Genomic DNA, 13,881 nt, shown 5'->3' on the forward strand with positions numbered 1-13,881 from the left:
AAAGTCTAAATTCACTGTAGTGTGCACTTCATGTAAGTAAATTTTCTTCCAGACTTCCCAATGTCAGATTTTCTGACAATCCCAGCCACTTTACAATACATGGAAGATTATATAGTCATTCTACTGTATTTTTGCAACAGTTTGATGGACTAAACAGAGGCCTAGAGAGGTTTATTTAGCATTTAGTAGTTTTACTATTTATAGTGGCAAAAACAGACTGAAGAATTAGACACACAACTGAAAATTTCTCAAGCACTTTATTTTTTAACCTAGTGTATAAAACTTCAACATACAAAAAAAAAAAATCAGAAATGAACTAAAGCAAGATCTCTTAATACATTTTTTCTCTCCAGAAAGCTTTACCTAAAGGCTCAGAAGCAGTAAACATTCAGCCTATTTAAAAATTGGATTCAGAACAGTCTTTATACTTGCAGTCTGCAGAATTATGGAACAAATGGACCAGTTTTTGATGCCTTTAAAAAAAACTTCAGTTGCTGTAAGCGGTGGTATCTGTGGTAGTTTTTTTTAACACCTAGTTCACTTTCAAGTGACACACAATCAGTCTTGATTAGTAATCTTCGGTGAAGCGAATATGTTTACTTGTCTGTTGAGTCTTTTCAAGTCTCATTCTTTCAGCTTTAGCAATCAGCTGCAAACAGAAAAAATATTGTAGAAAAGATTAGAGGAAAATGATAGTTATGATTTTATCCCACAGTCATGAATATATTACTCACTGATTTATCAAACTTCATAAGAAAAAGCTACATCTTTGAACAGCTAAGTTACCATGTACTCACAAAAAAAGAGTAAAGCAGCCCTGATATAATTTCAGTATTGCCTCAGAACCATGAAAAATAGCACGACATCTCTTTCAATCTCTGGACAGTGAAGCATCTTTCATTGCATCCCTTCTTCCCAACATGGTTGAAGAGAACAAAACTACAGCTTCAAAAATCCCTAAACACAGTCTCATACACTAAGTTTTAAAAGCCTGCCCTTTCAGCAGATCCATGCTGTCAGTGATGTAAGAAAAACAAGGCCTTAGGAGTATTGTCTCATTTTCTACAGTCAGCAAAGAAAAAAAACCACTGAAGTCCAGATGGGGACCATCCTTCAAGCTGGGCAAACAGCACAGTAAATACCACAACGCTGCTGAGAATTAATCTTGGGAAATAACCTTGCAGTTCAGAGGAACAGTGATGCTGAAGAGAAGCTGGCAAATTCATGTAACCAATTAACATGAGATAAATGCTTTCTGACTGCCTGCAAAACAAGGGGATACTTTTCAAGTTTTACATCCCTCTGCAAGACAAGAGGGGGACAGAAGATTAAGTGATATATTATTTAGAAGTAGAGTGCTTAATTTATATTTAACTAATAATTAATAGAAGTATTGTAAGTAAGAAACTAAACAATTATACCTAACATAATTGATCATTTCTTAGTATAGATGTACTGTATATCAAAATTTTCAAAAATTGTAATGCGTATGTAATAATTATGTGAATATAAGCAATGCAAAAGCACCCAGTCATCGGAGCACTTATGGAGGATGATCCCCAGTGTTTCCCCAGCGCTGATAAAATAAAGAATGCTGCTTAAACTTAACAGCAGAGTCAATTATACTGTTATTTCTTAGTTTCAATGCTAGGAATTCCTAACTCAAAACCTTGTCTGACCAGGGATTTGTTTGTTCTCAGTTGCATTTCAGGGAAATTGACTGTATTACTAGGGTACCTGGCACTGCTTTACTTTTCCGTGCAAAATGCTGTAAGTGTTGAACAGTGAGTATTACAGAAACCACACGTCTCAGTCCTGTAATACTACAAGTATTCGCTGCTTCTACCTTTGACCAGACAACCTTTTACTGTGGCAGTAATTCCGTATCCCTCCTGCTCAGGCAGCCTTGCTTGCCCTGCAGGAGACTATGAGCTACAACACCTTCTGTCCACCGCTCCCCTGCCAAGCAGGGCTCCATGGCAGCTCAGGGACTCTCACAGTCCACCTTCTCCCTGGGACAGGACATTCTTCTCCATCCTCACAGCTTCACACTTTACGCAGGGAATGCAAATCCACACTTGTGCATAGCTAAATCCAGAGTTTCCTATAGAGATACTAGGGTATCTGGGATCTTTCAGGATATTTACATTTCAGGGCAACAATCTCAGTAGCAATGCCACACCACCCACTGCAGGTCAAACAGTTCTTTTGCTTCCTTGCAAAGAGCTAAAACCACAAAGTAACTGGAAAGAAAAACATTTGTTTTTCCAAATACCACCATAATTTGGATAATATGAACAGCTTATCGCCAGTTTGTTTCTCTTTCATCTATTTGTTTCAGAGGACACGTGCAGTCACTAGTGTTGTACAGAAAACACATACCACTTCTTGGCAGATGAGAAAGTTGTTCCCAGTACAGAGGTACAACAAATGCTCTTGTGGAATATAACTAACCTGCTAATTTTCAACTTCTGTGTACTGTATCTTCAGGCAGAGAACAATTTTAAAAACATATCTGTCTTTAAAGCATCCATATTAGAACATTCGCAGTACTGCAACAAAGTCATGGTAATACCCAACAGCAAAGGTACAAGCTTTGTTACTGTGATACCCCATAAGATTCCTTAACCATAGGCAAGAGCTCATGAGGTAATTGTTACATGAATAAGACAGGAAAAAAAAAGATAACACATAAAACAACATGTAAAGAACAAGACAGGCTGCCTAATCTGAATTTAAAAAGTGAGAAAGGAGGAAACTCCTGTGAACATAGGCACATCTGTAATGCATCTGCATAAAATCCACATTAACCTATCTGATGGAGACTACTAAAACATTTAGCTAGCGCTGAGACAAAAGGGAGACTTGCTCACTAAGCAATCCAGTACAGTTTGCTAGGTTTGAAAAGTTTCACATATAAATCAAATTATTTGCTATTTATCCATATGACTGTGGTCATAGCTACGTTCTGCAGACACTGCATGTTGTACACAGCATGATAGTGCAAGCTATGCTGCTGCACTGGTGACAGCACTGAGGAATTACACCCTACACTGACATTGCACAGATGCATTGTTTGCTGCGCTGCAATATAATTGCACTACCACAGTTGTACCGGTACTTCCCCCCTACACCCTGTAGCATCTAACTTGATTGGAATCCTTAACATGTTCTCAACAGCAGCAGACCATAACTTCTGAAAGATTAATTTCTCAAGCATTCTCCAGAAATAAATTGATTTAAAGGTATAACTAAGGGTTACTTTTATTCTCTGGTATCTGAAAGCAAAGGATAAAAAGAGTTAAGCCCTAAAAAGAAGTGAGGTGTACAGTAGCACATTCATTCAACATATGGCATTAAGAATCACCAATACCGGAAGAAAAGCCAAAAGTTATAAATTGCCTGGTTCATATCAATGAGTGTTTCTATACCAGCAGCTCAGAGCTGGAGAATTTTTAAGAGCCCTAAAGGCTTCTCATTTTCAGCTAATCAATGCAGTGCCACCACATATTTCTAAGCACACCACTATTAATGTCTCCAAACAAGTACTCAGCCCTTTCAGAGATACCAGCTTCACAGAACCAGGGAAAGGGGCTTATCTGTGCCCTGGAGCAGGACCTCTCCCCACCGGTATACAGAGAGGAAACCGGTCAGTCTAGCAAGGGCACAGCCCCGGAGACCCAGGCATCATCAGAAGAGACCAGCGCAGGCTGTGCCCAGGCATTCCCACTATCCTCCCTTCCCATATGTTCTGCAAATTATTCCACCCTTCACAAATACCCAATTCTCACTTCCTCCCCGAATGCCTTTCACTTCTACCACCACTCCCACCCTCTTAAACTTCATTTCCTTCTAGGCAAGGGGGTGTACAAGGTGTAAACTGGGCTCAGCAGCACCTCCCCCAGCAGACAAGTACCCAGGTGGAAAGCTTGCAGGCACTCCTGCCTTTGCTTTGAGAACAGAAGACTTCAATCAGTCTAGAGAGTTTAAGGCTACAGACTGATGAATTGCTTTAGGTCTGAATAAACAGGCACTGCCCTAAAGAAGCAGTTTTGGCAAGGAGGTTTTTAATCTGTATCACTAAATCACCAAGATCGTTTTATCACGCAGTTGAACAACAGGCTAAAGAGAACATAAGAAGGGGCAGTAGAGGGGAGTACAGAGGTTACAGAAAGCCAGTGACCAGGCTTGGGGGCAAAGCCTTGACAATCAATATCCTAATAACTCCAAAGGACGGCAAGGCATTAATCCCAAGTTTTGGGGAACCTTTAGATACCGGGTCTCTTTTGGACATTTAGTTTATTGTAAGAACTATGCCATTGAAAGTAAAATCTCTAGCACAGTTTTTTGGGGGCAGGCATTACTGCAGAAACCCTCTGCCAAAGTGACCATTAACCCTTATCCTGGCATGCCACAAGACCCCACTGCAGGAAAGCTGAGTAAGCCTGGACTTTGGAGAATACCCAGAAAAGAGGAATCTCAAACTGTCTGAAGTTACCCTCAGAAGCACTGTTCTGTGCTCTGTTACTGTGTATGGCCTGTAATGTGATACAGTCCATGCAACAATGACTGCATTATTCCTATCATTATTACGATAAATAATGATAAATATTACGACAAATACATTGGTATCGCTGCAGCTACATAGCTTTTATGTATATAACTTTTAAGCCTACATTTAAACACTCAGAGTATCTCAGAGATGCTGTCTTCATTACAAGTATAAAACAGCTAATAGGCAAATGCTCACCTTCAAAGAGAGATCTTGTAAGGGATTTTAAAACCTTTAACAGAATTGATCTTTACAAGAAAGATACACCAATGGAATATTCAGCTGTACATGTTTAATTATTAATTAATATATTTTTTCCTTCCTTTTATTGGGACCTTCAAAGAAGTGAACTTGTGAGTATTTTGGAAGAAGTTTCAAATAAAAATATTACAATTAACATTAATGATCGGAGGAAGAAACAATGTTTTCCTAATTATCTGGAAGCAATGAAACAGTTAAGACTACAATGAGGCATTCTTTTCTTGATGTTTTACTTAACAGTGTTAGCATTTAAATAGTATTCACTAAGCTTTGAAGTTAACACCTCCTGGTGTTGCAAGGTGATGTGTAAGGGGGAGGCGCAGGAGTTTGCATCCTGGCTGCTCCTTTTGTTAGGCAGAACTGAGACAGTTCAGACTTGCAAGCCTCAATGAGGTACATTACTGGCCAATTTACACCGGTTTGGTCAACAAGTACCAGTCTTCGAAAGATGAAGAATAGAAACTTGAGAGCAGGACACCTACAGCCCAAATTAAAGTGCCTAATACCTTTTGTTTTAAAAAAAAAGTAAAAGTACATTAAAAAGAGAAAAAAGACACTGGCCTGTAAAAGTCTCTAAAGTGTACAGATTTCACATTCATTACTGCTTATATTAAAGAATAATGGCTAGAGCAAAAGCTATTTTTACGCTTTTTAAAAAATTAAATCAGTCATTAGAGGAAATTCTTTGTGCACATCTTTCTTTAAAAGAACTAGATTCGTTTGTCTGCAGGATCTCTGAAAGAGCATTTAGACAAACAAGATAATACATGCTAAATACACCTTGTGCAAGACAAGGTTTTGACCTGTATAACTGCTGTTTTTTTAGGTGAATGTAGTATTTATCTTATACTATATATGGAACAACTAGGAAATTTTTGGTATTGTGTGCATCACTGGCACATCTAGTAAATGAAAGTTACAGCAAGTCCCTAAAGTCACCAGAAAATAATTAAGGTCAGATGATTTTGAAGTTTTACAAGCAAGAGCATAAAGATTCACCTTAAAGCCAACTCCAAAGCCTTATCTGCAATGTGTGTGAAGTAAACATAGCAATAAAATGTCTGTGAAATGCTCTTTGGCTCCTCTCTGTCGGGTAAAGGATCTCACTGTCCTAATCAAAACCCCTTCAAGCCTGGAATGATCTTGTGGGACAGGAGTGGAGACTGCAGCCTGCAAGTTCATTGCAACACTCTCTCAACACCACGGCCTGAGAAGCGTGCCGAGGTCAAGGCTGGAAGGCTATTTCAGATGAAAACTCCAGAGTAAAATGCACCACAGTGCTAGAGATAGTAAAGGCAGCAGTTTGGCAGGGCAAGAGCAAGCAGACTCAAGCTCCTATGTGCTCCGAGTTCATGAAATGGGAGGCAGTTTTGGTTTGGAAGTTCCTTAGCTACGGATGCTGGTAGCAGCATTCAGACTTGTCAGGAACAGGACACAGACACACTGTTGCATAGGCTCTTGACTGCACCAGGAACTGTACATTTTAAAAATGTGCAAATTGTGAGAAAATTCATTCATTCTGAAGAAAACCATCTTATTTAACACTCTAGAGAACAAACCAAGAGCAAATCAGGATTAAAATTTAGTAAGTGCACCCACAGTTTTAACGGAAACCCAGCTTATAAATTAACTTCATGCCTTTAGTCATGGCCTTAACTTTCTCTGATTGTCTCCCTACAGACAAGCCTTGTATTTGGTATTGGATCAGGAAAGGCATGCATTCTCTATTTTGTGGCTGTAAAATCCTGCTGCAAAGTCAGTAGAAAGCGGTCTAACTGGATTAAATACAGAACCAAACGTTAAAGTACCAAAAAATGCAGACCTATGCAGAAAGAGAGTCCTATTTTCAACTGTGACCATACAGGAAAAAGAAAAACCTGACTTGCAAGTTACCTTCTCAGTACCCCGCTTCTTTTCTCGAGGCTGGTTAAGTTTAGCTTGTCTGTCCACCAAAATCTTCTGCCAGTAGCGTTGTTCATGATCACCTTGAAAAACAAATTAACATTACAGTGCATGAATAAAAGTATTCAATACAAGTAGATACAGTGTTTTCTGCTGTGACGAGGAGGAATCTTTTCTAAGGCAAACATATGTGAAAATACCTGTTAGGGAAACCTAACAAGTACTTCCCCATTAGTTTTAAATTTCCTAGTCAGAGAAGTTATACGGCATTGCAACATCTGACCAACACGCACTGAGGTGAACAAAGAAAAAACTGTCCAAAGAAGCTTAAAGCTGACACTGAGGTCTCTGCTCTTGTACAGGCTGGACCAGACCTGAATCAAGGTCCTATGCATTTTATTGACTTTAGGACTGGATTGCCAAGGCATCAAAGTTTTCCTGAGCAAGCAGTTTTACAAATACAACAACAAGGAAGTACGCAAACATCACTCTTTACATGTAATTACCAGAAGTAGCTCAGTTGTAGCTAAAGTTTCACCACAGCACTCAGAGACCCTTTGATTTAGTGATGTACTCAACTTTTGACTAATTTTAAACAGAAAAAAAAATACTGTAAGAATGGCCGAGAATGTCTTGTTTCATCAAAACCATTGTTGGAAGCAAACTCTGGGGACTTTGTGGGTGTGTTTAAGAATATTTAAACATGGAGATGAATATGAGAGGAAATAATTTTGCAGGTTTTTTTCAGCAGCTGTTTTGCAGTAAGAAGCAGTTTGCCACTGTTTCCTCTGTTTTTTGCTGTAACTATCATGATGGGAATTTTGTGAAATAATTTTGTACAGTCTCATGGGAGGTCTTCAGTTACAATAAAGTTTCCAAGTCATCTTGGAAAAGACTCCTGCAAAAGTTATGGAATTAATAATTCTGAGAATCAATTTTGCATATATTTCAACAGCCTTATTTATACATTCAATCACAGTAACATCTAAACATTACCATAGATGTTTAATATCCTGTTAGATGAAAAACTGAAGACATTTAGTCATAATCAAGTCCTAAAAAGCAAGATACCACTGGGAAAGCTTTAGTCCCTGAAGTGGGAAACATTAAAGATTCTTTCCTTATTCTTGTTCTCTGTATTTACCTTATGCCACCAAGAAAAGCTGAAATCCTTACTGTGAGTCACTTCTGGGTTCTTCAGAAGCCTTTCCATTCTTATTTCAATGAACCAGTTTGAAAAAAACCCCACCATTAAGACTATGAAAGGAACAATCCTACAGTGTAGTACTTAGTCCCAATCTACTAGTACACTCTTTTATATAAGGATCCAAAGCCAGTGACAAATACACACAGAGCACACAGCTGTAAAATGCCGTATTTCAAGTTGTTTGTGGATCTCTGGAACACAGAACACTCTGGAGACAAATCTATCTCAAAATGACGTTAGCAGCATTCAGTGAGTCTCAAACTTTAATTAACTTTGATATTATTATGAAGGTTAATGCTTCCATTATAACTCTTCCCTCTGCAATCCTTAGTTGACATTTATGTGGGTTTACATCCCTGCACGCATGGAACTTGGCCCTATATAAGGATCTGTGCAGGAGTGCGGTAAAATATTTAACTGTGTAGATGAGAGAATCCCATCTGGATTGATTTTTCTGTGGTGGTGGGTGCTGTGGTTTTGTTGTTGTTGTTGTTTTTTGGTTTTGTTTTTCCCCTCCTCACATTTAGATTTTAGTGAATGTGTAGAATGTAAAAGTTTTATTAATACCATAACAAAGTTTGAGAGATTGCCCCCTCCCCCCTCTTCTTCCCTGATTTTCATAAAGAGGTTTCTCTGCACTTGGAAGACTAGTCTAATCTAATGTGAGATATACACTTACAACACCAGAGTAATCTCTGAAAAAATAGCACACAGTATGGTAAAGTTTCAAAGCAAGCCAGTAAAAAATTTTAGTGTAAATACAATTTAACAAAAAAGGCATTACTCTGGCATAAGTTACTCAACTGCCTAAAAAAAAAAAAAAAAAATTAATTAGAAGGCAAGTGTTAAAATCACTGTAAGTATATCCATGCTGTTAGATTTTTGTCCTGTTACTTCACACATCAGAAGTTCAGTATTTTCAAGAAAATCTTCATTTAAAATTATTTTGCATCATCAGAATGTTATATTCATAAAGCTGAAATGTCAATTAAGGTCTATAGTCCATTGCCACTAGACATGATGTAAATAAATTAATCTCAAAAGAACAGAATTAAGTTGATAAAGGCAAGCAAAATCGTCGTTTTGCTCTGAACTGTGGCAGAAAAACCCTTCCTGTTTTACCAATTTCACTATAATAGCAAAATGAGAAGACTGTTGGAATAAAAAAAGTCTTTTCCACAGCTACCAAGATATCTAAATATATCTGCAAAGCTACCATGCAATACAAGCCTTTTCACAGTAATTAAGTATTACCATTAAAAAATGTCTTACCAGTGAGAATTTCAAATTTCCAGTTGTTTTTGATCTGTATTTCTTTGTACGATTTCATGACAACCTGTGCATCCTCAGGCGTTTTAAAACGGACATGACATTCTGTGTCTCCCTCCAGCATGTCAACATAAGCAACATCAACCAGCACTGTCAAAGCATCCTATCAAGGCATGAGAGAGAACACAGACCAGAAACCAGACTTTAAAAAAGAACACAAAAAAAGCAACTTTTTGGCCATTCAACTTGTAAGTAATAGACATTTTCAAGAAGGTCATGAAGTAGAAGGAAATAACAGAACTTTTTCATTTAATCAATGGATCTCTTGCCAATTACTTTTGAATGAATGTGTTCTCATAAGAAGGTTGTAACTGAATTCTGATTTATGAGCCTGCAGCTAAATACATTAATCTCTCATTCTACCCTCCAAGAACAATTTAAAGCAGTAATTCCCTAAGATGTTATTCTTTGCATAACAATTTTACTAATGAAGCATGAATAATTGTCCATTTATTTCAATACTGTATCCTTATGATCTATTTAAAAAAAAGATACATGTCAGTTCAAGAGAAAAATATCTAACTTCATTCTACACATGAAATATATAAAAGCAAGCTCATTCATGGAGGTTATTTCAGAAATGAGTAAACCAACCCTTCCTATCTTTATGAAGTGACCTCTGCCTGAACATTTTCACTAACAGCTGAAGGAACAGGAGCCACACATGCTCTTTCAGATGAAGTACTTCACTTGTAATACCTGCTGTTAGGGAAATTAACTAAGACCACACATTCCTAGTCAATTTTGGTCACAGCAGGCAGCTCAAGTAAGATGCTTCCATTCAAGAAGGACACACTGCTTTTAACCCTCCACTACCAAGGACAGCCTTAAAACAAAAATTACGTGCCTATACTGTGAGATTGCTAGAGAGCCAACCAAAGCTACTTTCCACTCTTAACTTTCATATCCTAAAGTGGGAAACTACAATGACCCAAAGAGTGTACTGGATTTGGCAAATGGTATCATCTCCGAGAAGCACTTTAATAGCAAAATGTGGGAGCAGCCAAGCAAAAAATTAAAACTACTCTGCAAAGACCTTTCCAGTGTGTGGAAGTACACCTACCACACAAGCAGAAATACAGATCAGACCTGGAAGTTCATTAAGGAAAAAACTCCACTGCTTTGTGTCAGGGTGTGCTGTAACTACGACAGTCTAGGAGCACAGGCAGGGTTTTCTCAGAGAGTTACACTTTTCATAAATGCAACTCTTGGGGCCAGAAAAAACCCGACAAACAACAAATGAGTAAGCATCAAGTACAGATTGCAGCTTCTACTGCTGACCCAAGAAAGGGCTGGTGCACCCTGAAAATTTTTGCTTCTTCCAGCTACAGTTGTATTCTGCAATTGTATTTCTCCCTAAAAACTTTGCCTTATTTGTTTGCTAATGGTTTATGAAATATTTTGCCTATTTATTATTATGCTTATCTATTTATTATTTACTTCCATAAAGAATTAGTTTTCCTTGAAACACTTGCCTAAAACTAAACCACAAGAATAACTTTTGTACCTAGAAATACCAAACTACTGTGGGAACTCCCCAACTACTGAGCTTACTCCCTGCCCACCATATATTAAGTTGTGACACAAACTTAACACAGTGAAGTGTAAAACCACATCCAAAGGGGCCCTCAAACATGACAGTGACAACTGTAGCCTTCTCTCCGGGCCTCCAGCACTCAGTAACAGCCTACAAATACCCTAGGTGGGCAGGATCAAGCTGAAACCATATCACCAATTTGTTTTTCAGTAAAAGAGACATCTCTCATCTTGCTTAGATTTATGCATAGACTAAACTTCACGTTTGCAAGCAGCCAGTGACTTCAAATGGACCACTCAGTTATAAATACAGGTAGTCTGAAAAGTAATCTCAGAAATTACATTTTGAACCATTCTCTCATTCTCCTAAGCCATGCAAATATTTATTCTAACATGAGTTAAAGTTGTTCAAAATCTTTCCAGTAGTATTCATCCAGAAGTGTAATTTGTGAAAGAAAAAGTAATGTGTCACATTCACAGAGAGTTCAGTATTGGGAAAAAGCCTGTTATTTCCTTTGAAAACGTTTAGTATTTCCATTTCAAAAGGATGCAGCTTAAAACTGCATATTTTTCTTAAAAGAAAATATTCTACTTAACATGTAACTTTCATATCATGACAACACAAAATGTAGGTTATTCTAACCACTTTTAAAAGTGAGGAAGAAAGTAATTGTCATAGGAAAAAACAAACACTGGACAAGTTCTATTGCTGCCATTCTCACTGAACTGGAGGGTTTGTAATGGTCAATTTCTCACTAAAAACAAACAAACAAACAACACAATTGTTGTCTCATGCAGAGAGCATCTTCTCACTCCCAAATTCCTGTTAATAGCAAAAAACTCAATATACTATTATAGATGTCTTGATCTGAATTTTGGCAGAATGACTGGTACAATTACAAATAAATAACATCACATCTGCTTTGCTTTTAAAATCAATCTTAAAGTTTAAAAAGAGAAGTTAACAGTTATTTACTTTTAACAATATAAAAATCAACCATGTTTTTCACACTGAAAATGCAAAGACATGGCAACAGGGATGCAGTGGAGAACTACTCATCCTCCAGAACATCATCATTTTCACTGTAAACTTGACATTGCTCCAAGCACCCTAAAGGCTACTTTTTGCTTTGTAGTATCCTCTTTACCCTATTTTGCCGTTGTAAAATCTTCCATTAACAGCTACTAGAGAAGTATCTGTACACAACTACTGGCCAAACAAACTAACAAAAATCAGTAAGACTTGTTTAAATGGCATTCCATATTCAAACATGTTGGGGACACTGTAAGAGGAAAGGCTAACAGCTACCCTGAGGTTACAAAGGCATTACCTTGATCTGCTTCCTGCCTGGCAGGGGCTCGGTGCTAATGATCTTCACAATTACTCCACTCACAAACTGGGGGCCCATTGTGTTGGCCTTGGCAGGATGGGCAGAATCTTCACTGGTGACTGGTCAATGTGAAAAGGGGGGGGGGGGGGGGGGGGGGGAGAAAAAAGTTTTACATTTATTAGTTTAACAAGCTAAAGATGCTACAAAAGCAGCTAAGCAACATTATGTACATAAGAAATGAAACCAGAGAGGCATCAAGTATTGCTAAGCTGTGGTTTTGTTTGGCAGTTTTTTTGTTGTTTTCTTTTGTGTTGTATTTTTTTAATCTAGGATCATCATTGTTCTCATTAGGTAAAGTCAATGTTAATTAAAAAAAGTCTTAGAAAAGTTTTTACAGCCTACAAGGACTCCTTATAAGAATATTTTCTATTCTATCAATCACAGTTAAGTCAAACCCTCAGTTTTCAAGTGATTAAAAATAAGCAGACAGGCATTGCAACATTGGTATTGAAGTTAGTGATGTACAGAGGATCCACAGCAAAAAAAAAAAAAAGGGCAATTCTATCTCTGAAAAATGTAAAAATTGAACTAAGCCAACATAAACAGAAAGCTGCTTTTAAACGTAAAGCTGATAAAACCCAATTGCAAGCCATTTTTTGAATGCTGTACTTAGAGAAATAGTTAGGTAAATCCCTGCAGGTATAGTTAAGCCTAAGCACATCAGGCCAAGTTACATCACCAAAAAGGCTGATCCTTGACTGAGGCTCTGCAAGGGTTTGATAATTACCTGTAAAGATCCTTAAGCTTCAAGAATGCTGTTGGAATTACTTCTTTATTCTTTAGTTATATAATTCTTAAGTCCCAAATCCATCTAAACAGGCAGGGGTGGGGTGGTGCTTTTAATAATATTTAGCATTGAGAGAAAGCACCAGCATTAAAGAAAATTTTGCAGTGTTTCTGGAGGACCAGTGTCTTAAATCACTCTATGTTTGTGTACTAGAATCATGAAAACAAGACAAAAACCCATCACAAACAGGATTACATTTATCGTTTTTTACATTGAGACTTCTGTGCACAAGAGTCTGTTTCCATGTCTCCCACAGGTTCAGGTTTGATTTGAGACATTGTTTTCTTTAAGGCGGCCATACTGGCTTTTTGAAGGGCCAAATATTCTTGCTTCAATTCCATCCATTCGGTCCTGTAAGTGATGACACAGCAATAGGATGTCAATCGTAAATAGGAAAAACAAACAAACAGGGAAATTAAAACAAAAAAGGAAACTCACAAACAACTTAAGACGAAACAGTTTACAAATAGCTTAAGCTGAACTTGGCAAGTAGTGCAGACCCTTCTTACCATAAGATTTCTCCTTGCACTTAGGGCATATTAAGCTTTGTAAATATCTGCATTTTTATTATTTTGCTGTAGTTTTAAATATTCCAGTCAAGTTCCAACAAGATCAACCTATCACTCAAAGAGAGTGACTCCCAAATTTGTTTTACATATGCAGAAAAAACCAGAACAGCTTGGTAAACTGTGTTTTCTACTGGAACTACACAGAGCATAAGCACTAAACTCAGAGTTAATTCAGAGACAGTGAACTCTGAATTGACTGAATTAGTTCAGTGAACCCGCTCCTGTGTTACTATATTAAGAATCAGTCCTTTATTTTCTAGAAAAAATCATTGATGGAAAATCAACAACTGGTTAAACTCACTAAAAACCTACTGAGATAAGAACATTCCTTACCATTCAAATGCATT

The 13,881-nt window shown here is 37.5% G+C and overlaps 1 protein-coding gene across 2 annotated transcripts in view; it reads right to left on the bottom strand.

The window, feature by feature from the left end:
* Positions 1–238: 238 nt before the first annotated feature.
* LARP7 (La ribonucleoprotein 7, transcriptional regulator) overlaps positions 239–13,881 on the bottom strand; it is a 30,168-nt gene continuing 16,525 nt past the window's right edge. For both annotated transcript variants that reach the window (XM_065837773.2, XM_071808184.1), the window contains exons 9-13: positions 13,177–13,316; positions 12,119–12,237; positions 9,195–9,354; positions 6,707–6,798; positions 239–649 (exon numbers count right to left, since the gene is read on the bottom strand). In XM_065837773.2, coding sequence (XP_065693845.2) covers positions 569–649; positions 6,707–6,798; positions 9,195–9,354; positions 12,119–12,237; positions 13,177–13,316 — 592 coding nt within the window. In that variant the 3' untranslated portion in view covers positions 239–568. The remainder of the gene's footprint in view (positions 650–6,706; positions 6,799–9,194; positions 9,355–12,118; positions 12,238–13,176; positions 13,317–13,881) is intronic.

The sequence above is a fragment of the Patagioenas fasciata genome, chromosome 4, assembly GCF_037038585.1.
Source record: "Patagioenas fasciata isolate bPatFas1 chromosome 4, bPatFas1.hap1, whole genome shotgun sequence".
Lineage (NCBI taxonomy): Eukaryota > Metazoa > Chordata > Aves > Columbiformes > Columbidae > Patagioenas > Patagioenas fasciata.